This window comes from Strix aluco, chromosome 9 (genome assembly GCF_031877795.1).
Source record: "Strix aluco isolate bStrAlu1 chromosome 9, bStrAlu1.hap1, whole genome shotgun sequence".
NCBI lineage: Eukaryota > Metazoa > Chordata > Aves > Strigiformes > Strigidae > Strix > Strix aluco.
In genome coordinates, this window is record NC_133939.1 from 31,884,487 (window position 1) to 31,912,479 (window position 27,993).

The window sequence follows — 27,993 nt, forward strand, 5'->3', positions numbered from 1 at the left end:
AGAAGGCGCCACAAATGCAATTATGAAAGCAAGCTTTTTCGAAGGGTACGCTGGTTTGCAATGGGGAGGTTACACATCTTCCTTGTTGGGCTATAAAATGCAAGTAGATCTGGTAGTACTGTGGAGTTCCATTAATCAGTACCTCTTGTTGATTCATCAAAGTTTCTTACCATATAGGCTATACTAATGAATAATTAATGACCCTTAAGATCTAATGCTTGTTATCAATTCCTTCGCAGTGTAGAATTTATGAGAAAATTGCTACTCTCATTTATTCTCAGCTGCATCAAGAAGATAGAGTACAATATTAACTTTTTAAAAAAAATGTTCCCTCTTACAGTGGAAATTATAGATTAAAATATTAACATTACTAACATTGTTTACATTAATTTATTAATTTCTACACCTTTCTTTATATTACCCTTTTGTAAATGGCAGACAAAACAAGGTACTCTGTGCAGTAATTAACAATATTTCCCGTGTTAAGTATAAAACCTCCAAACAAAAAAATGCAAACAAAAACCCCACCTTGCAATGTTTCACGATATTTACAATGAAGATCATCAATTAATTTCTCCTTTCTTTTTGTTAAGCAAGAACAGTGTGATTACCTCTTTCTCATTTTTACCAGAAATAGTAGCTAAAACAGTAGTGAAATCAGAGTAACAAATTTAGACATCAGATACATTAGATTTTAATACTGGGACAGTTTGCCCTGATGATAGTCTTTATACAGTTTGTTGGCAAAGTTTTAAGACTAAGTAATTGAAAAACTGGTTTTTTTTTTTGGTTTTTTTTTACATTAACTTGCATCTTTTGATAAAACTATATAATTTTCTTTCATCTAGCATCCAGGTTTATCCAAGAAGACTGCTGCATAAATCTCTTTTTGACAAAACACTTATTTCAATGGATAGCAGTAGCTGCCTCCGTGAATTTGTGGAAGTATTTCAATTATTTAATGGAATGCAACAGCACTCTAGAATGGTATCTAATTGACTTAAATTACAGCTCATTCGGTTAAAATTTTTGGGAGAAGCTGTAGGAAACTTCAGAGCGGTTTCACTTAAAGTGACAGGAAAATATTTTTCAAAAGGCTCAATCCTGTAAGGGTATGAATGCTTTTAATTATCACTGACCACGGCAGTGATTGGTGAGTTCCAACGATTCTCAACAGCATACAATTTATGAATTTTTCAGCACTCCTTCTAACAGATTTTCCTTTCCCGCCCCCAGCGGCCTGGCCAGGTCCCAGGGTGTGCGGGCAGGGCCTCCAGTCCCGGAGCAGCGGGCATCTGACATGTCCGCCCGCTGGCGCCGGAAGGCGGCTGACGGCGGGGCAGGGAAGGGGCGTCGCCTTCCTGTCCGTCGTGCCTCCATTGGCCAGCGGCGAGGGCGTCTCTGCTGGGGATTGGCGGGTACCGGTGCCGGGAGCGGAGCGCGGGCTCGTGGCCGGGCAGCCGTGGCGGGGGGAGCGCTCGTGGGGCTCGGCGGGCCGCGGGCGCCCTGCAGCCGCCATGTCGCGGAGGCTGCCCAAGTGAGACGGGGGTGGGGGCGGCGGCGGCGGGCGCCGTGCCGGTGCCGCTCCGCATCGCGGCTGGTCTCGCCTGCGCTCGGCCGCTCGGCGCCGTGCCCTGCCGGGGGCGGGGGATGAGGGGGCGGCGGGGCGAGGCGAGGCGGCGGGCGTAGGGCTGTGGGCCTCCGCCGCCCCGTCCGGCCCTCGGGGGCGCCGTTCCCCGTGGCTCTGCGCTCTGGCGGGGCTCCCGGAAAGGTCTCGCGCAGGGCAGTGGCAAAATGGCCTATGGTTACCCCCTGGCTGGCTCCCCTGCGGCCCGCCCAGAGCAACGCCTCTTAACGGCTCCTTTCTTCTGTCGGAGAAAGCGGAATGCCCGTTATACAGTAGCCTTAGATACCACTTGCGAAAGAAACCAAAGTTTACTATGCCTAGCTCTGAATAACTAGGATATGCAAAGTAGTTATTTAATTCGCAGTACTCTTAAATTAATCCAATAACACGGATAGTTTCGGGATATAACAAAGATTATTATGTATCAGTTGCAACTGATGCTGAGATTTTAGTGTTACTTGATTAAAAACAACTGTTAGTATGTCGATCTTCACTCAGACACGTGTTAAATGCGTGACCAGAGGTGTTTCCATCTCTTAAGTATGTACCAACGTGAGTTACCAGGCGTATCTTCACCAAAATGGGAGCCTGGCTGAGAGAAGTTTGTGTTAGAGACACGTAGTGTAATTACCCGGGTTAGGCTGGAGTAGCTCATTATCTTTGAAGTTTATTAGAAAGTATTAATAATAGGTGTGAAGGTGAGCTTAATATGTTGAGAACAGTTGTTTTTAGTGTTTCAATTTTTGTGGATGTAGGCATGAAGTAATACAGAGTTAATCAGTTACAAACGGGGTTTTTTATCTCCCTCTTAGATGAGAAAAATTGCTGTGAGGAAAATACAGGTATAATTAAGAGATGTAACTGGGGAATTCTTAATGTTGTTGACAAAGATAATCTGTGAGAGAAGGTAGGGCGGAATGCGTAAATACCATAGTTTAGTCAGTTGTCAGCTCTTTGCTGTAATTTAAAAAATGACAAAGTTTTTTCCTGATATGAAACTTTTTTTGAATGTTTCCAGGTAAATACTATCTGAATAAAGTTGTAAAACAGGTTCTTAGGTAGCCTTATATCACGGGGTAAAATAGATTGCAAGGAAATCATATTTCTATTATTACTGACAAATATTTCACACTTTGCCTTTCTGCAGAGATCCTGTAAGAGGACGCTCTCAACATAACATCTGCAGAGGAGAGAGAAACTATTCCTGGTTTTCCTCTTCTGACTTTTACTTCAGTCTTGGGTTGGAAGACTTCCCCTCTGTAGGTGACATTTCTGGAACAGAGGAGGATACAGAGTCAGCTATCTTATATGGAACTTTGCGAGGAAGTGTTGTTGGATTACGATACTACACAGGGATTGTAAGTGCATGATAAATTATAAAGCAGAAGAAAAAGTTGTTGTCAGCTTCAGGGAAAAAAATGTTTAATTAAATTTCAAAAATCTTTAGAACTTTTGACCAAGTATAATTTTAATAGATTTTTTCCCTAACTTGCTGTATTCCATGTTCTTCATAGGAAGTACTTAATCTAAAACTTTAATTCAAAATTTAATTAAGATAACAAGCTTTCAAATCTGGTTTAGTTATTTGGTAGCTCTGCTCACCCACATAAGGCAAATGAAAGTGACTCAAAACAAGAAATTAGATAGGTCTTTGAACTGTTTACATGAACAAAAAGGGATGTTTATTTGCTTACAAAATGTGTTAGCAGTTGAAGGTAGTTCTTGCTTTCAGAAATACTTTTGAAATTTCTGACAGCTATCAGGTAGCTCTTCTGTAATGCTTTTGGTATTTTGAATAAATAGTAAGGTATTTGAACAGAATGATATACCATGTTAATCTTTAAGCTTCACAGTATTTAAGTAAATGTATATTAGATATTTCTGCAAGTAATTTGCAACTAAATTAATGGGTTTTGGCATTTGTTTTGGTTTGTTAGGTTAATAACAATGAAATGGTTGCACTTCAGAGGGAGCCTAATAATCCTTATGATAAAAATGCAGTGAGAGTAAATAATGTGAATGGAGACCAGGTAGGCCATATAAAAAAAGAACTGGCGGCAGCATTGGCAGGCATTATGGACAGCAAGCTAGCAGTAGTTGAAGGGTAAGTGTGACGATTATGCTTTTGATTCCATGAGTATAAATAATGGAAATGTTTTTTGTTGCTACACTAACAAATTCTGAAAACTATTTGTAAGTGTTCTCTTTTGACAGAAATGACAGCTCCTGATAATATGAATGAAGCTTCATGTTTTCACACTATTCTTCTGTTGAACTACTTGCATACAGTTTATTCTTTCCTGTATATGATAAAATGTAGGGATGCCAAATCCCTTAAAGACTGTTGTGAAACTCTTAATTTAACTGGATGTGGTGATTTGTATAAAAGGTTTCCGTGGTATATTAACACCTATCTGGCACATTCTGTGTTTTGATGAAAATAAAGACTTTGGAGTACCTCTTGCTGAAGAAATAACAAGGTTTGTTGTAAAAAATTAAACAATTAAAGGATTACTGCTGTGGGGTTTCTTCCTGCTTTTTATCAGGGTTGTCCCTTATGGAGCAAAAAATGTCTTTACCATGCCTGTACAAATGAGCTTTTGGGGAAGAGAAGAAAACAGGGAAGCAGTACTAGATCAACTAAAAAAGCATGGATTTAAATTGGCTCCTCCTCTGAAAGGTAAGTCTTGAAGTTTGGGATTTTTTTTCCTTTTTAAAATATTCAGATTGAATTTGCCACTTGTTGGAAGAAATGTTTAAGGGCTTAATCCCTGTCATAGTCTTGTCATTCACAAAATGATTTTTTTAACTTAGTTGGGGGACTAATGCAGAGCCCACAGCTATTAATTTTAGACTTGATAGGAAGTATACTTTTGCATCCTATCTTTTATGTTACTTGCCAACAGTTGGAGAGGCATTTGAGCAACCTGTTTCTGAGGTTCTATGGCCCGATTCCGTAAGTTCCTTAAAAATTCATAATGATTCCCTCCATTTCTCCAGACTTGAAAAATATTTTTTTAAGAAACAGGTTAGACCTCTTCATAGTGTGAGGGTTTCAGGGACAGTCCTGCTTTTTAGCAGAGTGCTAGAACATGTATCTGACTAGTGAGGTGTGAGCAAATAGAGATGTCTGAACAAATAAGCTTAGCAGACACGATGCTATGCAGAGCCAGCCTCGCACAAAAAGCACCTGTGCTCCTGGAACTAGCCTTTGTTGAAGCAGTGGTAGTCGGGAGTAAGGATGCGTGCAGAAATAAACGTTTGGTAAGGGATAGGTAGATCTTTTTTATATATAGCAAGATTTCAGTTTTTATCTTACAGGTTCTGTTGCGCATAGTTAACAGAGAAAGAGTTTGGAGTGAAAAAGGATTTTGCATTATCAGTCATCATACTGTTACCAAGTCAAATTTCATGTAACACAATTTTTAAGTAACACAGTTGCCATCTCGAAGGATCCCAACACATAGCTCATTGCCTGTGAGTCTTACAAAGCTTTGTGGCAAGCCTTTGTGGCCCATTGAAAGTAAAGGATAATTGAGGCTAAAAGACAAATAGTGAAAGACACTGTCTCGTAGCCCACCATCTGGTCAGCATTGTTACTAATGAGCCAGTGAAGGTTGAGATTGGGAAGTCATCATACAGTTGTGTTTCAGAATGCTATCTTTTTAATGGCAAGTAGGTTCAGAAAGCAGGTTTGGATCAAAATGGATTTCTGGGAGAGCTGGTCCAAGTTACAGTGCTCCGGTTCATGCTGCTGTGCAGTTGACAACTGAACAGGTTTGCATTTCATACTTAAAACATTTGGAAGTTGGAATTTTAACAGTGGGGGCCTTTAACTTTTTCATTAATAAGACAGTGGTGGTGAAGTAGAAGTCTGTCACCTTTTCTGAACCACAGATTTGCTTTGAAGTCATCATGAACTTTTTAACTTTTTAATTTTTATAGTGTAAACAGATGTTTTAGCTGTGACAGCCTTGAGTCCCATGTAATTTTGTGAGGTTTTGGTTGTTCAGTAATTTTTTTGTGTTGTTGTGTGTTTTCTTTTCTCTGTCCTAATACTTTACCAGATAACAAATATGTTAAGTTCTCAAATTAAAATAAAATCAGACTTCCAGACATTTATTTTCAGATTTGGCCCAGGGTGATACGTGAAGGGTTGGGTGATTATTTGTTTTTGGCTTTGCTTTTCATTTGTTCTTTCAAATTAGAGTGAAGTAGTCACTTTAGTGAGTGTTGTACAAGAATGTGAATACATTTAGCCATCCCTTCTCAAGCTCTTGGTTGTATTGGCATGTGTTTGTCTTGGAAAGATTGAACTTAGCTTTTATATAGCAGTAGCTAACAAACATATTCCAGCAAATCAGGTCTAAAGGGCTAGTCCTATCTGTACTAATTACCATATGACAGGTAATTGTAATTTAATGGAGGCATTGATTATTTAGCAAGGTTATTTTTAATTGCAGTAATTTTAATTGCAGTTTTTGTGTTCATTTATGCAGCTTAAAAGTGAATTTGACAAATTGTTTGAGGATCTCAAGGAAGATGATAAAACTTGCGAAATGGAAGGAGCAGAGGTATTTCTTAAGCTAGAAACCATTTTCTGTAAAAATATAAATACTTAAACATCTAGATGCATATTTAGCTTTGCCTGGACACAAGAGATGCTCGAATCAGGAAAAAATTCAGTAGATGCAAAGGACTTTATATATAAAAAAAAAAATCTCTTCCAAAATGATATGTCACACATTTAACATATGAATAGTGCTTAATGTATTTCTTTAATTTGCAGACTGTTGGGACACTCTTGCTTCCCCATCAGAAGCAGGCATTAGCTTGGATGGTTTCACGTGAAAACAGTAATGATTTGCCACCATTTTGGGAAGAGAGAAGTAACTTCTATTACAATATACTTACAAATTTTGCAGAAGAGAAGCGACCTGAAAATGTTCGTGGAGGAATACTGGCTGATGATATGGGACTGGTAATAATACTTAACAAAGCTGTAATTTTTTTTTAATACAGAACGTGTGTGCATGTTTCTTATTGGTTCGTCATCTGGTTCATTTTAATCTGTGGAAAATATTATACTCTTTTCTGTTATGCAGGGTAAAACGCTTACTACTATTGCATTGATTCTCACAAATTTTCAAGATGGCAAGCCTCTTCCTGTTGAAAGGATCACAAATGATAAGTTTTGTGAGGTGAGATGAAAGAAAAAGATTGTTTTAACAAGAGTTAATTTAGCAGTTAGTAAAAAACCCTGTGCCTAGTATCTTTCTGTATGGTGAACTTTGTATACATTTTGTAGAAAAAGTTATTCAAGTATAGCAAATAAGAGGAAGAATAGGGTAGGTTAGTTGAAGGTAGGTGGACTGCGTTACTTCAGAGTGTGTAATGGAGCTGTAGACTGTGTTATCTTAGGAGTGTATGCTTGAGTATACTCCCAAGGAAGAATTTATGAAGGCATAAACATTTTTCAATGTTAAGTTTTACAAATTCTTAAACTTCTTACAGATTTCTCCTATAGGCAAGTTGTGACTGCACAAATAGAAGTGGCGTTTTTTTCTGGGGGTGTACATGCATAGTTCCTGTGTAGTTTGGAGGAAGTGCCAGAAACAACCAAAATAGCAAGCAGAGAATCTTGCTGTAAAGTACATAAATAAATCTCAGTTTATGTTTTTGCCAAACACTTGAAGAGAGGAGGGGAAACTACAGTTAGTGAACTAACACTGATGTGCAGACTTCTTAGTGTAGTTCAAGTGCCTTTTGCTTTCGTTATGACATGATTTTCAAGACAATGAAATAAACTAAAGACTAGGATTAGGTGATTTATTATGCAATATTCCCTGACAGCATTAAGGCTGGGGGTTTGGTTGGCCATACTCATCTAAATTGAACAAAATAATGCTTTGTGTTTGACCTCAGAATATTAATAGGGAAATGTTATTAGTGTGTTTTCTTCCTCAGGCAGCTGTGTAGACTGAGTTCGAGTTTCTCTGCCTCTCTACAGTTTCATTTGAACTCTGTGTGTGGCTGCTAAAAGAAAAAAAAAAAAAAAAAACCAAAAAAAACCCAACATAAAATGTAATATCTTTTTCAGCACCTTTAAGTGACTGTCTGATTTGCCACTGAGCAAGTCTTCCATGCTTCAGAGCAGTAATTAATTGCTGGTCAGATTAGTGTAATAATGTTATTGGCTTTTTTTCCAGTTGCTACATTAAAGAGTAAAAGTTTCCATTCCTCAATAGGAAGCTGGTACTAACAACATGAACAGCGTTGGACGCAGACTATGTAAAGGTGACATCAAACTATGAAAAGTCCAGTAATATTTGCATGATAATTTATTACCTGTGGCACTCTTAGTATGTGGTCAGTGCTAGTCTTCACAACCTCTTGACAAGCTAAGTATCTCAGAGAAGTATTTAAAACATAGCTTTAGAGATGTTTCAGTTGACACATGAGAAGATTAAGCGCTCTGTGAGAAAGTTGCACCCTGTTGGGAAAGTTACCATGTCTAGGAAATGGATTCTGGGTTCCTTTTGCTTTCAATTTTTCCTTCCTTTTGCATAAAAAAGGATCACTTTTGCATCTGTTAGAACCTTCTTTGTTTGAACAGTAAATGTTAGTAATAAAATTGTAATTAGGTTCTGTGTTAAGTCACTTTTTTTCTTTTTAAATATTTTTAAGTAATGAGCAAATGACAAGTATTTAAAAGGATTTTATCACACTTGTAGTTTTCAAGTTGTATTGGGGTAATTTATGGATGTATATGAAAAATTGTACTTGCTGTTAGTATGTTTTGTAACTCATCATGGTCTTGAAAATGACCAAAGAAATGTACGAAGCTTGAAGTTTTCTTTCCATAACCTTCCCTCACTGTCCTCCCATGCAAGGAATTCTAATACAGATGGCTTAACTGATGTCACAAGAGAAATGAAAGGCAAAGACAAGGAGGGAACACATTAGTATGAGCTGTCTATGGTGAAAGTTATTTTTATCAGTACTCTGGAAGGGAGAACATGCAGACGTTCGAGGGGTCAGTATGAGTGTCACTGGAAAATCAGAACCTTTACCAAAGCTTAAATGCCTAGCAGCATCCAAGATATTTATTGATTATTTTTTTAATTTTTTTTTTTTCCAGAGCATTAAGCATTTTAACAAGATACTGTTTACAGCAGTGAGGGGAGAGCCTGCTTCTAGTATTATTTAATCTGAAAAAGTGGTTATGTCTTTCAAACCCCCATTTCTCATTCTATTGTACATTAGATGGATGCCTATTTCTCGAGTCTTTGCAAGTTTTGCCATATTTCAGGATTGTATTAAACTTTTTTAATATTAAAAAAAAATACTGAAGTTTAAATGTGGAATTCAAGCATGAATTTACTTACCTGAATTATAGCAAAACTCTTTCTGCAAGCACTGTTGCTTTCAGTTTTGTTACGAACTCTGTCCTAATGCGTTTTCTTTTTTGCATTTGCTTCTGTTATGCTATTGGCAGAGCACAGAGGTGATGTTTTGTTCAGTGCCTGATAGAAGACCTTCACCCCAACAAAACAAAATGACCTTCCCCAAAACCCCCACATGTGCATCTGTGATGTTACCACATTTTTTGCTGTTAATGTTGCTGTTATTCCTTTAGTTTCAGTCAATGTAGAAATCATTAATTAGTAAGGTTTGACCTGTAAAAAGCCTTTACTATTTAGCATTATTTAAAACTTCTTTATAGAACTTTATCTTTACTGTTAACAGTACAATGCTTACATTTAGTTTTTCCTCTTTTCTTGACGGTTTGTTTTTGACCACCTGCAAACTCAGTACACGTTTTACGACTTTGTAAAGATTTCAGATTGTTTTAAGAGTATTCTCATTTTTCATTGGTGATCGCAGGATCTTGTCCCATGCAGAACTAAGGTTGTTTTGAAGGAAGTTTGTACTTGTTCTTAATCAAGTTATGCTAAAGTTGGTTTGATAACCAAGCTGAAGACTATGTATGTTTTTCATAAATACCAATTTCTTCCTGATGAAGACTCTAGCAGTGTGATGGAGCCTGGTGTTTCTAACGCAAAAAAGTTTGAAACTACTCCATTGAAATACTCAAGTTGTCTTCCAAAAAGGTAGATAGCTGGAATAATCTTTTTTTTTTTTTTTTGTTGGTTTGCTACATAGATTTTGAGTAAAAATAAAGTGGTACTTGATTATGATTAACCTCAGCCTCAAACATGTTCCTGCTCTCACCTCATCTTTCAGTATGCTATCCTTCAGCTTACATTTATTATCGTGAGTGTTCTGTGTCTGTGTTGCATTTTGGAATATATTTAAAAAGCATTAACTCATTCAATGTGGCTTGTGTGTCTGCATGCTTGGATGTCTGCAGTAGTGAAGGTGTCTCATAACATCAGTGTGTGGCATCTAAAAAAAATGGCTGTGAAGTAATCTTTCTTCTAGTATCAACGGGATTTTTAAGTGGTTAAGAAATACTTCACAGGCATGCTTCTGACAGAGACAGCCTTGGGCTGATGAAGTTGTGAAGCTTACTAGTGTGTTTGAACCTTCCCACCTCACTAGCCTCTTATAACTGGTGTGAACTTCAGTGATCATCTGTACCAAGTTTTATGAGCATGATTGACCCTGCAGCTCTGTGCTTTCCCTTTTTCTAACCCTTCTAAAGAGAAAACTTTGAAATCACAGCGGTATCTTATTTGCAATATCAAGTTCATTTGCTTTATGCTCTTGAGATTTAATATGTAAATTCAAGCAGTAGTAGAGTTGTGGATTTGACTTGCTTTTTTTTTTTTCTTTCTTTCTTGATGGTGATATATTAGCGATAAAGCCAAGAAACCCAGGTATTCAGGAAGAAGTGATTTAGGAGAGTCTGAAGAATGGCTACTGCAACAAACAGAAAGTAAGTTGCAGGGAATTTTTTTTTAATTGGTTACTGTGATGCCTGGTGTTTTCCTTTCTGAAACCAAACTGAAAAGGATTTCTAATAAACTGGAAAAGGGATTAAACTACTTGGGGTTTTTTGTTATTCAACCAAAACTTTAAGCAGAAAATTTTAGAAATTGCTGTAATAGGAAAGCAGTGTTTTAGTCCTGAGTGCTGTAGTTTATGTCCTTAGCTGAACGAGTGGTAGAGTAACAAGCTATGAGCAGGGCCAAACAGATGGTGAAAAACGGAATTACTGAGACTTTCAGAATGTGACATGGACTTGTCAGGGCACTAGGGTTGGAAAAACAAATTCAAAAAATTAAATCCATCTTTTGTTGTAAATACCTGTAATGTGATCATGAATAGGCAAGAACACGTCATTTGTTGAACTAAGTATCTTGCATGGAAAAAAAATGAAGTGCTACAGGTATTCTGGAGTAAGCAGTTAAGTTTAGGTTTAAAGTTCACTTGGCATGAAACGTATGCTAAACTATTTTTTCTAAATGATTGGTAAACCGCATTCCTGTGAAGGTTCATAACTTGAAATAGATGTATTAAGATACCTTATTTCTGCACACACGCTGGTCAGAGTTCAAGGAGCGTCTGGATGATGCTCTTACCCATATGGTTTAGTTTTAGGTAGCTCTGCAAGGAGAAGGGAGTTGAACTCGATGATCCTTATGGGTCCCTTCCATCTTGAGATATTCTACATTATTGTATTGGAGAAGTAATTTGGTTAAAAGGTTTGACGTTTATGAAACGTGTCATAAAAATAAATGCATGCATATGCTCTGCAAGATGTGAAAAATCCATGTTTGTGTGGCTTTTTGCAGCAACTTCCTGTGTTATCCAAGAAGATACATGCTTTGCTTCTGCTCTTCTGCCGTCATCTACTTTAAAAAGACAAAGAAAGAGAAAAGGTAATGAAGGGATAAACAGATAATATTAATTTCTGAGTTTTTTGAAGCTGACATACATATTTGACTTAATAAATGAAGCTTATGTCTTTGTAAATTGCTTTGATGCTGTTCAGGTGAAGAAATTTAGGAAGGGCTTCAGGGAACCATAAGGTTCTTGAACTTCTACTTTGCTTTAAAGTGAACTGTTACATCACTAAATATGACTTCTGTTTTCTCAGGTACCACTAGCATTCAGTCAGTTGAGAAGAAATATTCTGATGATGGCCCCAGAGCAACACTGATTGTATGTCCGCTCTCTGTCCTAAGCAATTGGATTGTAAGTGCTAAGCTGTTTTAATGTGTAAATGTGATATATGTTGATTATGATGCTGTAGAAATAGTACTCCCTGTAGTCTCTCATGCTAGTTAAAGGTCATGGTTTTCCTTTTTTGTGAAACAGAGCTGCTTTCACAAGGGAGGTTTATTTGATAGAAATGAAAAAACTGCAATAGTAGTGTAATGAGAGTGTGGTTCCATGAGTAGCAAGCTCACCACTGTCAGAAATGAGTGAGCTCACTTTCCATTCCTGCTTTTGACTAGGCAGGTTCACTTTGGCACTTCTGGAACTCATGTGGTTTAACTCCTTAAACCAGATGAGGAAGGTGGAGGAGACTGGTCCTCCTTCTTGCATGCTCAGAATAAAATACTGTTGTACTTTATTGATAATGCATGTGACATTTTGTTTACTTGAGATGTTCAGCAATTTGGTGATCCTGCTGGTGATTTGTGGGAGTAGGTCTGCTAGAGAGAACAGACTGAAGGACCCTTCTATCTGTGTCTCTGCATTAGTTAATTTTTGTTGTTTTCATGACATTTTGAATACAAATATTAAGGGGATATCTTTAATTTTCAAGTTATGTTTTATTTGGAAGTTTTTGCTGTTAGTGCTTAGAACATTAATAAAAGGAAACAATCTTAGACTGTAGGTAAAACATTAAAATAATATAATTTGGAAACATAGTGTAAAAAAATACTCTTCCTCAATTCAAAACTGAATTAAGTATTTGAAAAGAAAACTTGTGAGTCTGGTGCTTCAGAAACCAAGTTGATTTTTACTGGCTGTTGGGATTACTGTATGCTGAGTGCTTCACAGAACAAATGTAGGGAATGTAAACACTGGTTTTAAAATGAATACTTTGACAATTGTGCCATCATGCCGTCATTTATGTTAAAACTTAGGTGGTTAACTCAGTAAGGGGAACAAGCTGTAAAAGAATAGTGAAAGAATAAACAAAGAGAAGATGAAGATAGAAAGTGAAAAAGAACATAAAAGCTCTTCCATAAAAGTTTGGGAGGAACAGTGGATTTTGAAGTGCATATACCATCAGGATGTGAGTTAGCACTCTGCAAGAAGTAGAGCTCAAGTTACCAGAATGTGATAGAGTGTCTGTTACTAATGACTGAGGTGTGACTGCTTCTGGTCCTTCTTCTCACCTGGGTGGAGAGGTAAAAAAAACCCCAAACTAAAGTTGCTTTTGTTATATAAGTGGGTGTAGAACATCACAGAGCTAGAGGAAGTGGTTTTTAGTTAAGCACCTTACAAGAATATTATTCTAACAGTCATGTAGTAGTAACACAGTATCTTTTGGATGACTTTGATAACTTTTCTTTCAGGACCAATTTGAACAACATATCCACCAAGATTTTAATGTAAATATTTATGTTTATTACGGTTCTGACCGTAGCAAAGACCCATCGGTTCTTTCAGAACAAGACATTGTACTGACAACATACAACATCTTAGCTACTGATTATGGAGTAAGTAAATGAGAAAAAGTGTTCTTTGAAGATCCCTTACTATTCAAGACTCCTGGTGTTTGGGCTAACGATGGTGGTATATTCAAGTGCTATTCTGGTAGGCAATCAAAAGGTTAGAGCTGTAGTTTTACCTTACATACTTTATTACAGGATCGCTGTGGTAACAAAGGGAGTTTTTTTATTGATTGCTCCTGTAGAGAAAATTACTTGGCTGCAATTATGACAGCTTAAGAAGGAGACTTTTTAAGGATAGAAAACAATGGCAAGTATGTTAATCTTCCCGAATCTTAGTGGCATGAGGCTCCCACTTCTGCCTTCCCCTATCAAATTCAAAGAATGAGGCATATAAATATATAATTCTATAGTTCTTGTTGTAGATGGGCTACAACCAAGTAGCTCATTTCATGAGATGAATTTGTAAAGTGATGTTTTCATAGAAATTCTGTCCATTTTAAAAGCCTGAAGATTACATCTTTAAATATAATATAAACTTTTAATTTTCTCTCTGATCCATTTTCCATACCTCTCTGTCTTTGAAGCCTTTCTTATTTTCAGGCTTATCTTATTTTTACTGTAGCTCATTCCTCATACTTAAATATGAGAAGACCATACTTAAGCATTTTCCAGGAATCATGAAATCTAAAAGAAGGAATGCCTCATGCTTACTTTTGCTTTCCTGTGCTGATAAATAAACAGGATGCAAATAAATACTATCCATTACTAATTGTGGTATTGGTGTATTAATGGCTTGCTTAATCCAAATTGCATAAAAACTTATCAATTTTAGTCAAAGATTTAAAAAAATACTGTGTTTCAGATGAGAGGTGACAGCCCTTTACACAGAGTCAAGTGGCTGAGAATTGTGTTGGATGAGGGGCACACTATACGAAATCCAAATGCTCAGCAAACTAAAGCTGCCTTAAATCTGGAGGGACACAGAAGATGGGTACTTACAGGTAAAATATTTTGACACCAGAGGAAATGCAGTGCAAATCATGTTCATACTACACCATCTTGTCTTTCCCACTTAGTGTTTCCACTTTTCTGGGGTATAGTTAATGTCCTGCCTCAGATTCATTTGGAATGTTTTTAAACTTGTCTTTGAGCAGTGATTTAGGTGTGTCTCAGTTGTTCTTTATTTTGTTTGCTTGGGTTTGTGGTTTGTTGTTTTTTTTTTTTCTTAGTTTTTATTCAGCTTGTATTTTAAAATAAGTTTTGATACACAGGTTTGGTGGAAGTGCAAGTAAAAAAAAATTTATGAACTGGCACATTACGTCTGGTTAGAAGCTCACGCTATGACATACTTATCTGAACCTCAGTAGCTTTTTGAAGTGTAATAGTCATCCTAAAAACTGCTAGGGACCATGCAAGCGTATGATCCTTAAACGTAATTTAAAGATGATGATGTAACCGCTGCTGGTGAAGCTGAAATGGAAAGATTAATGTCCAACTCTTCCTAGCACCGAGCGCTGCAGTTTTCTCTTACATATTTTAAGTCTTTTGTAAAATTTTAATTTAAAAACAAAAAAAAGTCTTATACTTAATGACATGTCAGTCTAGTTATGAGAGACCTTGTCCATAGTGTATGGTTTGGAGAAAGCACAGAACCTTCACTTTGACTAAAAATCAGTGGTTTTTAGTTTCTTTGCGGTTTTACAATCTTTTTGCTTGTTTGTTTTCTGTTTAGGGACTCCTATTCAGAATTCTGTAAAGGATTTGTGGTCTCTTATTTCCTTCTTAAAACTGAAACCTTTTACTGATCGAGAGTGGTGGCACAGAACAATTCAACGTCCAGTCACAATGGGAACTGCAGGAGGACTTGGGTACGAAGTGTTCCCAAAGGATCTGTCAGCGACTATGACTGGCAGTGCTTGGGCAATGTGACAAATCAGTGTTTCATGATTAAAATTGAAATGCATGTGTCATCAGTTCTTATTTCAATTTTTTAGTTCAAATTATTTAATAAACTTGTGTTATTTAATATTTCAGATTAATGAATTGTAATGTAGTACTGGGCTTGGATTTTATACAGAACATGTACTTATGCAATAAACTGGAAAAAGAAAACCCCAACAAACCAACCCCAGCTGAGTAATATGTCATCTATATATGTATTTTTAGGCGTTTACAGTCTCTGGTTAGGAGTATTACCCTTAGAAGAACTAAAACGAGTAAAGTTAAAGGAAAACCTGTTTTGGAGTTACCTGAACGTAAAGTGCTTATTCAGCATGTTACGCTTACAGAGGAAGAGAGACAAGTCTATCAGTCCGTGAAGAAGGAGGGCAAGGCTGCTATTAGCAGGTAAGTAGAAGGCTTTCTTAATCCTGAAGGCTGAAGTTTGATACCACAAGCTTGTGTTTCGGACATTTTGATTATGTTAGCTCTAGTAGCCAAGTGTGTCAGTTTGTATGCTGTAAGGTAATAATTGCAAATTAGCATAGCATCTCTTCGGTTCTGAAGAGTGAACTATATATTAGAAGTTTTGTCTTGCGAGAAACAGAAAGGGATACCATATACGTAAAGAATGGCCTTAAAATTTTTGTTGCCATGTTAGCATTTCTTCTAGTAGAACATACTATTGGTAGTGTTTTGTAACTTGTTTCAGGAGAAGATTTGAAAAAATATATTCAAACAGGAAAGTGAAAAATCAGAACATACTTCTAACAGCTAAACGTGATCACTTGATGTCATCTGTTACTTCAGGCAGTAGCATTTCCCACTAATGATGAAACTCTCGTGCAGATTTTTCAGTGAAGGGACTGTACTAGCTCACTATGCTGACATCCTTGGTGTCCTGCTCAGACTGAGGCAGCTTTGTTGTCATCCTCATCTTTGTGTAAATACATCTTCTAGTTTTTCAGCTGGTGAGTGAATGCTTTTGGTTCCTGTGTTTCTAAAACCAGGACTTGCACTTTGTATTCAAGAACAGAAACATGTTCGTATGTTTTCCAAGCTTTCTACCTTCAGCCTTTTCTTTTCAGCTTGGGTTTTTAGCTTTTACCTACTTCTAGCTTTGTTACCTTTATTTTTTTTTTTGTACCGTAACATGTTTGGATATGTTTTAGAAGTGCGTATCGAGCACATACTCAAATATGAACAAAAACAATGAAGTATGAGTAGTTACAAAGACTAGAAGCAGGAGTTAATAAGCTTTGACAGCCCATACAGAAATGACCAAAGAGGACCTCTGCAGAGCCAAATGCAGAAGGCCTGTTAAAAAGCAGTGTATCTGTTGTTGTAATAATTTACAGAAGTGCTTTTACAGCAAATTTTTTTCTTTGCCTCAGGAGAGAAGATGTAGAGGAGCTTTGGGGAATGGCTTGTAGATTGGTAGCCATGTCAGCAGAACCATTGCCTCTTCAGCAGAATAGGAAACTGTTGACTTTGTTACAGCTGTAAGGAAGGGTGAACACAGAGGGCTGAGAGTGAAATTTTATTTTGACAAGCCAGAACTGTACAGCTGCATAGCGTTAAAAATTACATGCATTTCTTTCAGAGGAAAGTATAGTCTGTTTGAAATACTATACTTTTTTTGAAAAATCCTATTTTGAGATGCCATTGGTACAGGTGTGATTGTTTGTTTGGTTTTTTGTTTTTTTAGTAAACCAAAAGGCCAATGAGATATGGTTAGAACCTTTTTTAGAAGATTGTCATTTATCTTCCTGAAAAATACAGTATGGAGAACTGATTGGATAATTGTTCAATAATTATTTAGAAATTAACTAGCAAGTATTATTTGAATTTCTTCACCTAAAAAAATAAAGCAATCTTAAATATAAATAGTGTCATCTCCATAGTATTGTTACTACTTGAACAGCTACCATATGAAAACTGCTTGTTCCTATTAGGCGTTGTGTCACATGTGTACTTATCACTGAGCATGCAGTTGATGTTCTTTGAATTCTAATTACCATTTCTCCAAGTGAGTTACTCTTAAGGTGTTTTGAAATAGTAGGTTGGAATTTTCTCTAGTATTTGGCAGCTTGTTCTTACACATTGTAGGCTATATCCTCATTGTGTATAAACTGTCCTAATTGCATTTTGATCAATGGAACTGTGTTGATGAGTGCCAGTTCAGAGTGTTTCTTCTGTGGAAATCTGTTTTTTAAGTATCTTTCTGTATCTGCAGATAATAAAACTCCTGAAGAACTGCATGAGACTTTAGTGAATAAAATGAAGTTGGTTCTGAGCTCTGGTTCAGATGAAGAATGTGCAGTTTGCTTGGAATCACTGACTGTTCCTGTGATAACACGCTGTGCGCATGTGTTTTGTAAGCCATGTATTTTTGAAGTCATCAGAAGTGAGCAGGTTAGTTGTTCTGTGGTTACATTCAATTGTAATAGCTATTCAAAAGCAATGAACTGGTATCACCAGAAGTCCATCTAGCTATTGTTCTTTTAAATCATAAATGGTGAACAGTGTAAACCTAGTTATCAGCTGGGTTATAAAAAGTATTGGCCTGAAGTCAAATTATGGAGAGAGTAGCTGTCAAACTGAACAGTATTAGAGCCCATCAGTATTTTCAAGGACCTTTTCCCTAGTTCTCACCTAGCTTTGTCTCTAGGGTAAAAGTGATGGCATCCAGAGCAGCATTGTATACCTCTGTAAGGCTGGGTGGCTCTTCACTGCTTGTGTGTGATGTGATGTGTGTATGTATCATTGTGCTTAAAAGAGACCAAAGCTGTGTATTGGAAGTTGACTGTTAAACTAAATTAATGTCTCCTCTCCTTTTCCAAGCTGATAACCTTCTACAGTGAGATAGCTGCCCTGCTAGAGGGTCATCTTTATAGCCCTTCTCTGGACTCTCTCTATAATAAGCTTGGATGAATGTCTTTTGGTTGCTTTTTTGGAAAAACATAGTATTTATTTTTCTTGCGTGCTTCTAAGCTACACTCTTCCTTCTTGTTTGCCCTTTCCTTTCTAGGGCAATCGGATAGTGTGGTAGTCTCACCATCTGAACCCAGTGCTGCTGCACTCACTCTCTGGAATTGTTCTGCCTCCTACTCAGCCACGGTAGAGCTGCAAGTGCCAGGCTAAACCTAGGTGGTGTTCTTTGTAGGAGGCAGCAGGGGACAAAGAAGTCCCTGCTTGTGCATAATCAGTCAGCCTAACAGGACAAAGGTAGGAAGTGGTGTCTACCTGGCCTGTAGATTGACTTTGTTTCATTGCCAGACATGCAAGCTTCTGACACAGATATCCCAGTCAAGAGTTTCTCATAATTTTGAGGGAGACTAGTGATGTGAAATTATTCTCTAAGGAAAGTGCACTTTGCAGAGGCCTTTTTTCAGTGCAGAGGTTCTTGATGTGTCTGTAGCAGAGTCGGTGTCCCTACTCAACCTTCAGGTGTGCAGAGAAATAAATCGGGTTATGACGTGATGGAATCTGTATTACTTGGCTGTACAGACAGGTTATTTACTATGCTTTGCCTAGAAAAGATCTTGGAAACTGTAGAACTAGGGCCTTTGTCCAATTCCACGTTGTTCCATAGATTGATTTCGTAGCAGTGAAGTCTGAACAGAGGTGGGTATAGATTCTGCTCTTTTGAAGTTGAACTATTGTGAGTTTATAAAGCAGTGAGTAAGTCTGTCTTATGTTCAAAATTATTTCTCATTTAAGTCAATTCCCAGGTAAGTTTTTGCAGATTCCAGCCAAAAAACTGACAGATTCTGGAGTCGGGGAATTCAGTGTTTCCACGGGATAGGTGTTTGTCCTAGTCCTGCATCTTGGTTGGGTAGTTCCTGTGCCTCAGTGGTTACAGTGCAACTCTCTCCTAGTAAGTAGCTCAGGAAAGTACTTACCACCTTAGAAACAAAGCAAACCAACAAACACATACCCCACCCCCAAAACAGCTTGGGTTCAAACAGGATTCTTCCAGGCAAGATGCCTGTGGCTTCCATTATTAATACAAATGTGAGAACATTTAAGCCATCAGTGAGGAATGGGATGTGAAGCTGCCAACACAAAACTGCTAAGTGAAAAAGTTTGGCCTTTAATTCAGTACAAACTTGGACACCATTTTATCTTCCTAATGTTAACCTAAATGTATTTACTGAAATTGGAAAAACTTAGTAGTTAACAGCTTGAGAGTTAACACTTTCATTTCTGTCTTTTATTGAGGCTAGCTTCAGAGTTGTGCGAGTAAGTAAAGATCCTATGCAGAAGTCCCAATAAAACTATAAAATCTCTACAGTAATCTAGTGTCTGTTTTAACTGCATTCTTGTAAAAGCTTGACAGATATGCATTAAAACATTCTTGTTTTTTCTTCTAGGTGTTGATTGTGAGACACTTTTTTTCACTTTTATATGCTTTCCCTGCAAGTCTTCATTTGCATTGTCATTGTTCAGTTGTGTTTTGGGTTTTCTGTTGTTTTTAATTACAGTACTAAATTGGAGAAGGGATGCAGAAAGATGTGAGCCTTTTATTTAAAAAAAAAAAAAGTCTTTATGAGCACTGTTCGGATTTTTTTTCAGAAAACTTTTTCAGATTTATTTGCGTTAATTTATTTTGTTTCATTATTGGAGGATTTTTGGATTGCTGCCAAATCAGGAATGGTTCATTTGTAACTGTGATTTGGAGACTGTTATTTCAGATTTGTTTGTGTTAAGATTCTGTCTCATGAAAGGATATCTTTATTGCTGCAATAAATTCATGTATGCAGACTACGACTGCCAACCTCTAATTGCTAGAGGTTCGCTCCAGATTAGCAGCCCCCAGTGTTCATCTGCTTTGTGAGGTCTGTTTGCAGCCTGTCTAAAGATGCCTTGGTTCTGTGGCCAGATTGCTGTATAAGCTGAGTTAGCTAATTTTAAAGGGTTGCTCTGTTAGGCAGAAGTTTTTCATGTCTGTCATTTTTGCTTCACAAAGTTGTGAATTTGTACAGTGCACATAGTCTATTGTTAAATTTTGTGAGTAGTCCTATGGAAGTGCTATTGTATAAATTCTAAACTTTGCATTATCTAGAGTATGCTTCAGAGAAAAAAGCTTTTGGTGTTAAATTATGTCTCGTTTCTCATGGCTGTTGGGGGAAAAAGAGAAGATACACTGTGTCTGGCCCTGACAAAGCATATTTCATCAGACTGCTATTATTTCTGTGCAGGCTTTGAAGAAAAAGGGTAAAAGGTCACTCTTTGTTTGTAACTAAGAAAGATCTTGTCTTTGGAAGATGGTTTATTTTTCTGGTATTTTAAATAGTCTTCTCCCAATAGCCCAAGTATTTGCTTGCTTTTAAATCTTGAGCTGCTTATTTCAAATACAAACATGCTTAGAAAGAAGATCACTTTTAAGGAAGGCTGATTGTTTTTAAAACATGTAGCATTTATGTCACCTTAATGTTCTCACAAATAAAATATTTTTATTATTATGTGAGAAATTACAAAGCAATGTGTCACAAGAATTAATGTGCTCCTTGAGGATTTTTTTGTATGAACACCAATATAATAATTTCATAAAAGGGGCTTTGTAAAGCTGATCTTCAGTACTCACTATAAATAATTTGGTTTAATATGTTTCTACTAATGTTATTGGGGCTTTTTTGTAGCCAAATGCCAAATGCCCTCTCTGTAGGAATGAGCTTCGGGTAGAGCACTTGGTGGAATGTCCCCTAGAAGAAGAAATAGACTCCAGTAATGGAAAGAAGTCTGATCAGGAGTGGATGTCCAGTTCAAAGGTACATTCCATTGTGTTTTACTTGGCTTTCATTATGGTTTTGTAGAGCACTCTCTAGAATTTTTATGTAAATATGCTGAACATACTTCACATACACATAATGTACTTTATTATTTAGAAGTCTGCACAGCATATCTAGCCAGCACAGGAGAAAATGTGTAATAAAACCTCATGACAAACAAATTTTGCAGCAGGGAAACAAGACAAAAGGAGCACCAGTTGTAATTTGATGCTGGTCATTGTGCAGTACATAGATGTGTATAATAAAACTTTTGGTAAAAGAACTGTTGCTTTGCCTTTTGTTTCTGTTTCTGAGGAGAGAGTAGTTCTATAACCACTGAAACTATTCAGCTCTTAATTCACTTTTGGAAACTAAAAATATAAATAAATCCTTCTTAAAACTTGTCTAAAGAATATATATTCTGCTCTAGAGGGGAAGACTAAATGGGCATCATATGTTCAATATAACACTTGTCAGATAAACTGGTGAGATTCTTATTTTACTTTGCAGACCTGTTTCTCAAGGGCTGCCACATCATTTTTTACCTCACCTTCACTGTGCATTCACTGCCAGAAATTAAATCTTCCTGCTTGTACTTTGATCTTTTTATTTTGAGATTGCTTTTCTGAAACATTACATTTTTAATTTTAATTTGTAATTAAGTTGTTGTTCTTTAAAAAGTTGGTTATAAATTTATTCCCTAAAAATCTTTCTGTGGAGACCTAAGAACTAATTGAGAACCTTGTGCTCTGGAATAAATTGATTTTTTTTTTTTTTTTTTTTTTAAACCTGGTGCAGTTACTTGCATTTTCTAGTTAGTGGTTCTTTACTTCATCATAGCTAAACCTTACATGAGAAAACTGGCAATGTGGTTCTGCCTCAGATCCAATTTCTTGCTCCTTTTGTTCTCATGTTGGTCCCAAGAGTGCTTCTGGTGCCTCCTTATCCTCTGTCATACCTCGCCAAGGGTCTTGCTTAGCTTATTTGCCTGAATATTCCTGGGGGAAGCCTTTCTTGGTTCTTGAGTATTGCTACACTAGAGCCACTTGCCTTGTGGGTGTCTCTTGCTTAAGCCTTACTTTCCAGAGTTACAGTACTCTCTTCCTTTTTTCCATACACCCTGGAGGTAGGGGACTCCTGACAGCAGGAGGTACATCTGGAAAAAGGGGCTTGTGAATCTTCTTCCCCAAAGCACCATCAATCACCTTGTAGTCCATGACCATTAAAAGTGCTCAACCCTTAGTTTCCTTTGGAAACTAAAAGAAACCTTACTCACAGAATGTAAGATTAGGTTGTTTAAAAGGTATTACTGAACAGTGATTTCTCAAGTGATGTGAACTGCATCAAAGCGTCTGTAGGAGTAGAATCTAACCAAGTGAGAGTAAGCTACATAAGTCTTCATTTGATTTCAGATAAACGCTCTCATGCACGCTTTGATAGAACTACGGAGGGATAGTCCAAATGCTAAATGCCTGGTTGTTTCTCAGTTCACAACTTTCCTGTCCCTGATAGAAAATCCCTTGAAGTAAGTAGAACTACTGTCATGTTTAATAAACATGAGCTTTTATGGTGTTTTAGAAAGATCTCTCAAAGAATATAGTATCTCTCTGATTTTTAAAACTTCAGAAGAGGAACAAATTACTTAGGAATAAAGCCATGAATCTCTTTCTTGTTATTTTTAATGTATCTCCTGTTAAATGCAGAATTTTAAATATGCATTTCAAAGTAGATGTCAGGATTTTAATGTATTTATTTCCTGTTGTCACAGAAAATGGATTGTTAAATTAAACATTTTTACTTTCTCTTCAGAGAATCGGGGTTTGCCTTTACTCGTTTGGATGGATCAATGGCACAGAAGAAAAGAGTAGAAGCAATTCAGTGTTTCCAAAGCAGCCAAGCAGGATCCCCAACTGTAATGCTTTTGTCTCTGAAAGCAGGTGGAGTTGGATTAAATCTGACAGCAGCTTCCCGAGTGTTTTTAATGGATCCTGTGAGTGATGGGTTGTTCATAATGATCTGGCTTAATCTAGATGAAGCTCCTTTGATGTTTTCCTAAGGGGTGGAAGGAAAGCCCGCCTGAGAACGAACCACACTGATGAGTATCTGTTAAAGGGAAAATAGGGCTATTCTTAATTTGTTTCCCTGGCATGTTTTTGTGCTGTCCATTTATTTACTGTGAATGGAAAGAATGCTAGTAGTACTGTTAACAGAGTGGTTTGACATCTTACAGTGTAGCATTTGACATCTGTTCTTTCTTTTTCTTTCTGATACTTTTGAATGTGGTTTTCTGCTTGTTCTATTTAATAACTTCAGAAGCCATAGTGGAATTTCAGGAACAGTGTATTTTCTCCTGTGTTATAATGTGGTGCTTCTCTGCTCTAGTCTCTTCTTTTATTTTTGTGAATTTATTTATAAATACATTAGTCTGAGGTTACTTTTTGTGGTTGTAGGAGACTGAAAAAGATGGTGAGATCTGAATTTAGGAAGTTTTTTTTCCTTTCATTAAAGCACTTGGGAATGCAAAATTATTTGTAAGGAATAAAAATGTAAATTACATTAATTGATAGCAAACTGGTATTCTCTACAGAATTGGTTCATGTCTTGTTGTGTCATTGTACAAAATCAAAAGTTTTTCTGTTCACTTCCTCCCTTCCCCACTATTTACTCCTCTACTCTGATGTCCTAGTTTTTTGGCAGTTGGAAACTGAGATGAATTTGGTAGTTTGTGCACTTGAAAACAAAACCAAAGCAAATGAAAATTACAGTGTTGCTTTGGACTTGGGCATCTGTTAACACCAACAGTAAAGAAAAGGTACTAGCTTGGACATCAGGTTACTGATAATAACAGCATGAAGACAAAAGCTATTTACTTAATAAACTGGAAGAATTAAATATGAGAGTCTGGAGAAGTTGCCTTGGAAAAGATTTTTCATGAATTGTGATACATCTTTGCTAGCATTGTTTCTGTGTGTGTTGCATTGAATAGTTCAGTTGGAAGTGACCTACAACACCATCTAGTCCAACTGCGCCTTTTTTTTTTTTTTAAAAAAAGATTCTCTGAATAAGAAAACTTGTGGAACATCCCAGAGAATTTTCATTTTCTGTGAAGATAATTAATGAGGTATAACGCATACACTGTCCTGTGACAAGAAGATAAGCTATGCACTGTTAACACCGAGTATATAGTTACCACATTACAGTATATAGTTATAACTCACAAACCAGAGCCAAATATAACTGCAGCCTTTATACACCATCAAACAACTTCTCACCCTGCTGGTACCCATCCCATGATGGTAACCATCCCAAGTGGCAGTGATTGACTACTTGTGTTTGAAGGGACAGTGGGACCACGTGATCCTTTATGATCTCACTTTTGAATGTTCAGTGCCAAATGAGATTTAGTCATGCATTAGCATTTCTTGAAGTGAATTAGCAGCAATAATAGGATTTAAGAAGCAGAAATACCTCTGGAGCCAGTGAGTAACTAGTTTTCCTACTCACGCTCTGTGGATCTGTTGTAGAACTGTAGCTTAGAGGTCTGCATTCTTTCTCTGAGAGGTGTACCACAGTGCAAGGGAGGAGGAGCATTTATCCAACCATAGACTATTCCCTTTTTTTAATTGTTTGTTTAAATACAATCATATCTGCTGAATTCTCACCTTTAGGAAGAAATACGAACCTTTAACATGAGAGTATCACAACTATACAGATGCTTCTCTGTATTTTCCCGTGTGAAATGTAGTATTCTTTCTATGAGACGTTGCAGAAAGGCATAGAGGTATTGCAATTCAGTTTTCTTTGGACTGATAAGAGAGTAGTACACTTTGGTCCTCCTAAACTACAGCAAAGGCAGAATGGAACATGCTTGTGCATGTTTGGGCTGGGTCTTTCCTCAATCCGTGATCTTGTTTGTACAGTGAGGTCAACATTAGAACGGTTTGCTGTACATAGCTTGCCAGGAATGTTCATCTTGCAGTGACAGATACATCATTTGTTGCACTTCTCACTACCTTAAAGTGGAGAAACAAGACCTGTTTTGGCTTTTATCTTGCAGCTTGATGTCTTAAGTGTGTTTGGGCATCAGAGGTTCTTAGAATCTAAAATTAATGTGCTAGCCTAGTGCTGTTTTCTCTCCCCTTCTACAGAAAGGAGTTGTTAAGAAGGGTTCCTAGATAACTTTCAGTATGTGGGTGAGATGGCAAGGTGAGCACACCGCATGAGACTTGCTTATCACTATTACATTTTAGTTAGATTTAAGTATCTGTTCTGTGAGAACTAGTAGCACTGTACCTTTAGATAGAAGAAACATGCTGGAAAAACACAGAGTGCAGACTTGGCATTTCACAAATCCTTATATTTAGTGTTATATCTTAAGCCTAAGTAGGAACAGCTACACTACCATTTTGTGTTTAGCAAGTTTCTTGTTTACTGAACTTGGTGATTATTTCTGAATAGTCAAGGGACTTAGTCTACTGATAAATAACTGTCAGCGTTCAGCCGGTTTAGATTTTGCTATCAGGAAAAGGGTATTGAGACAGTATATGCAGTGTTTATTTCAGAATTAAAATGATAATGAGATTGATGTCTCTTTGACTCCTGACAAACTTTAATTTTTAAATCATACCTGAAGTTCCTACTGGTTATGAATATATAACCAGAAGTTCTCAAAGCTTTCTTTACAGTGGGATACTTAAGGAGTGAGACACTGGGTTAGGAGTAATTAATTTGCAAGCAATGCTTGTTCAAGTGGTGATGGTACAATAACTTCTTTGTGATTCCATGCGCATTGTACTGTGTATTTTGAAGGGAGGTTATTTAACTTGTTCTTTGCTTCTACTGATAGGCTTGGAATCCTGCTGCAGAAGACCAATGTTTTGACAGGTGTCACAGGCTGGGTCAGAAGCATGATGTTGTTATTACAAAGGTGAGCTGAGAGATGATCTGTTTGATCTCTTTGAACAGTTTTCTGGTTAGGAATAAATAAATAATGTTCCGAAAAGCTTTACTGTATTTTTAAAAGAATTGCGACATCCTGTGTCTCACTAGTAAACTTAAAAACTGTGGTGTGATTTTTTTGAAGTGTGGGCTTTGGATTGTAAGGTTTTATTAAATATAACCTATTTTCTGTGAAATAATAATTACAGAAATTAGATGTTCCTGTTGAGCTATTTGGAGCAACTAAGATTGGGGTAGTATTGCCGTTGCATAGCCTGGCTATTACAGTTTAGTGTCTTGAAGGTATGTAGAATGTTTTTGCTTTGTCATAGCAGCTTGTTTAGCTGCGGAAGAGCAGCTGGTCTGTCTCATTAATACCCAGTTACAAAAATGTTACTTGGGGAAATTGGACAGGTTCTCTTGAATATAAGTAGCAAAGAAGAGACAGATACCCTTCCAAGAAGTGTTTAATAAAAAAAAAAAAAGGGGGGGGGTGGGGTGGGGAAATTAAATTGCCAAAGCTTTTCCTCCAACTGCTTTCCTCTTCTGTTTTCTTCACAAAGTAGTAACAAAGTAATGGAACTGTGCTTTACGCTACTGAGCTTTTTAACTTTTTTTTCCCCAAAGTACGTAAATTTCTCATCCTAAACTTTTAATTAAAAAAACCCACACCACCTTCATTTCAATGGGGCTTCTTTTGTATTTCAGTTCATTGTGAAGGATTCAGTAGAAGAAAATATGATGAAAATTCAGAACAAGAAGAGGGAACTTGCAGCAGGAGCCTTTGCTACCAAAAAGCCTTCAGCAAGTGAAGTAAAACAAACCAAAATTAATGAAATTAAGGCTCTAATTGATTTATAGCTCAAAACTGGTATTTTGAGTAAATAATGTATTTTAATTAATACTGGTCTTCAAGTTACATGTTTCATGCTAACTTTTAGTTTTGCTGTCTTTGTGGTAAAAACATAAATGCTTCAGAGATTACAAAAACTAATTTGCTCCTAAATGTTAACATGGAAGTGCACAAACTTGTTTTGCACTCCTGGAATTTTTCCAGTGTTCATTTGTTTGAAATGTTGCTTATTATGTACAACACTTAAGAATACATAAAAATCCCTCAAAACAGAAATGCATATTAATGCATTCTAACTTGCAAGAATTTAATCTATTTTTAGAGGTGAAAAGGTAACAAAAGGTAAATAATCTGTCTTTTGTCCTTCAGACAAAACCCTTAAGAAATGAATTAGCTTAAAGTTTCAATCCCAGTGTTTCCTGATAACCAAAGAGATCATCTGGATTGTTTGTTTCAGAATAGGTGGTCAGTGAGTGCTTCATAAGGAATTCTTACTTCTGCAGATTATGTTCAAAGATGGTATTTAATTCAGAAGTTTAAGGTTTTTTTGGGGTTTTTTTACTATTTCTGCATAATACACAGGTGCAGTGGGGAGTTCCTCTGTTGTTTACTTCCCAGGAGCTAGTAACAATGAAGTACTTAAATTTGTAACACACTTTCTATTAATATTTTACTTCCCTTAAAACAGAAGTCCACTGATTTTTGTAAAGGATAAAAAGCTAGAATCATAGGCTTTGATAATTGTATTGATAATACACTTTCTAATAACTTCTGTACACACTTTGAACAATATGGCTGTGCTATATGCAAAGTAGAATATGGCCCACTTGCTTGTCAGTGAATCAGCCCTAGCAAAATGAACAACAAATTTTTTCAATAGCTGCCAGCTTTCTAACAGTTTTCTTGCACTGCTAAGTGCTTTTCCAGTCCCATACATATGTCTTAATGGAATGCTGATCTGTGTGCATCTTGATTATAGAGGAAGAATTTGGTAGGTTACTTATGTTCTCATGTACTGCAAAGTAATAAACAGCACTGAAGAATCTCAGTTGAATATTCTTGTCTGTTCCTTCTATCTCTTTGCATTTGATTCTGGTCTTCTGTTACATGTTTTCTTAACACTATGCTGCCTTCCCTGTAATGCTCAGACTTTGAATTTGGAGGCAGAGGCTACTGTTTCAGTTTAGATTGAGGAAGTGTATTTGGCAGCAAAGAAATGGACTCTGATTTGCTTCTAATGCCTTTCACCTTTTCTTACATCTT

The 27,993-nt window shown here is 36.9% G+C and overlaps 1 protein-coding gene across 3 annotated transcripts; it reads left to right on the forward strand.

Moving 5' to 3' along the window:
- The first annotated feature begins 1,431 nt into the window (after positions 1–1,431).
- HLTF (helicase like transcription factor) lies at positions 1,432–27,778 on the forward strand. 3 transcript variants are annotated; one of them, XM_074834481.1, is made up of 24 exons: positions 1,432–1,537; positions 2,775–2,985; positions 3,565–3,731; positions 4,174–4,307; positions 5,304–5,404; positions 6,127–6,201; positions 6,417–6,608; positions 6,733–6,828; positions 7,876–7,924; positions 9,654–9,741; positions 10,450–10,529; positions 11,389–11,475; positions 11,694–11,791; positions 13,129–13,272; positions 14,090–14,228; positions 14,960–15,095; positions 15,394–15,573; positions 16,015–16,136; positions 17,402–17,580; positions 20,811–20,939; positions 22,352–22,464; positions 22,749–22,929; positions 25,786–25,866; positions 26,586–27,778. In XM_074834481.1, the coding sequence occupies exons 1-24, from the start codon at positions 1,518–1,520 to the stop codon at positions 26,736–26,738; spliced, it is 2,955 nt and encodes a 984-aa protein (XP_074690582.1). In that variant the 5' UTR covers positions 1,432–1,517; the 3' UTR covers positions 26,739–27,778. The 3 variants fall into 3 exon arrangements, with proteins under 3 accessions (XP_074690582.1, XP_074690583.1, XP_074690584.1); XM_074834482.1 differs by having other exon boundaries at positions 5,307–5,404; XM_074834483.1 differs by lacking the exon at positions 1,432–1,537 and adding an exon at positions 2,309–2,325.
- Positions 27,779–27,993: the final 215 nt, after the last annotated feature.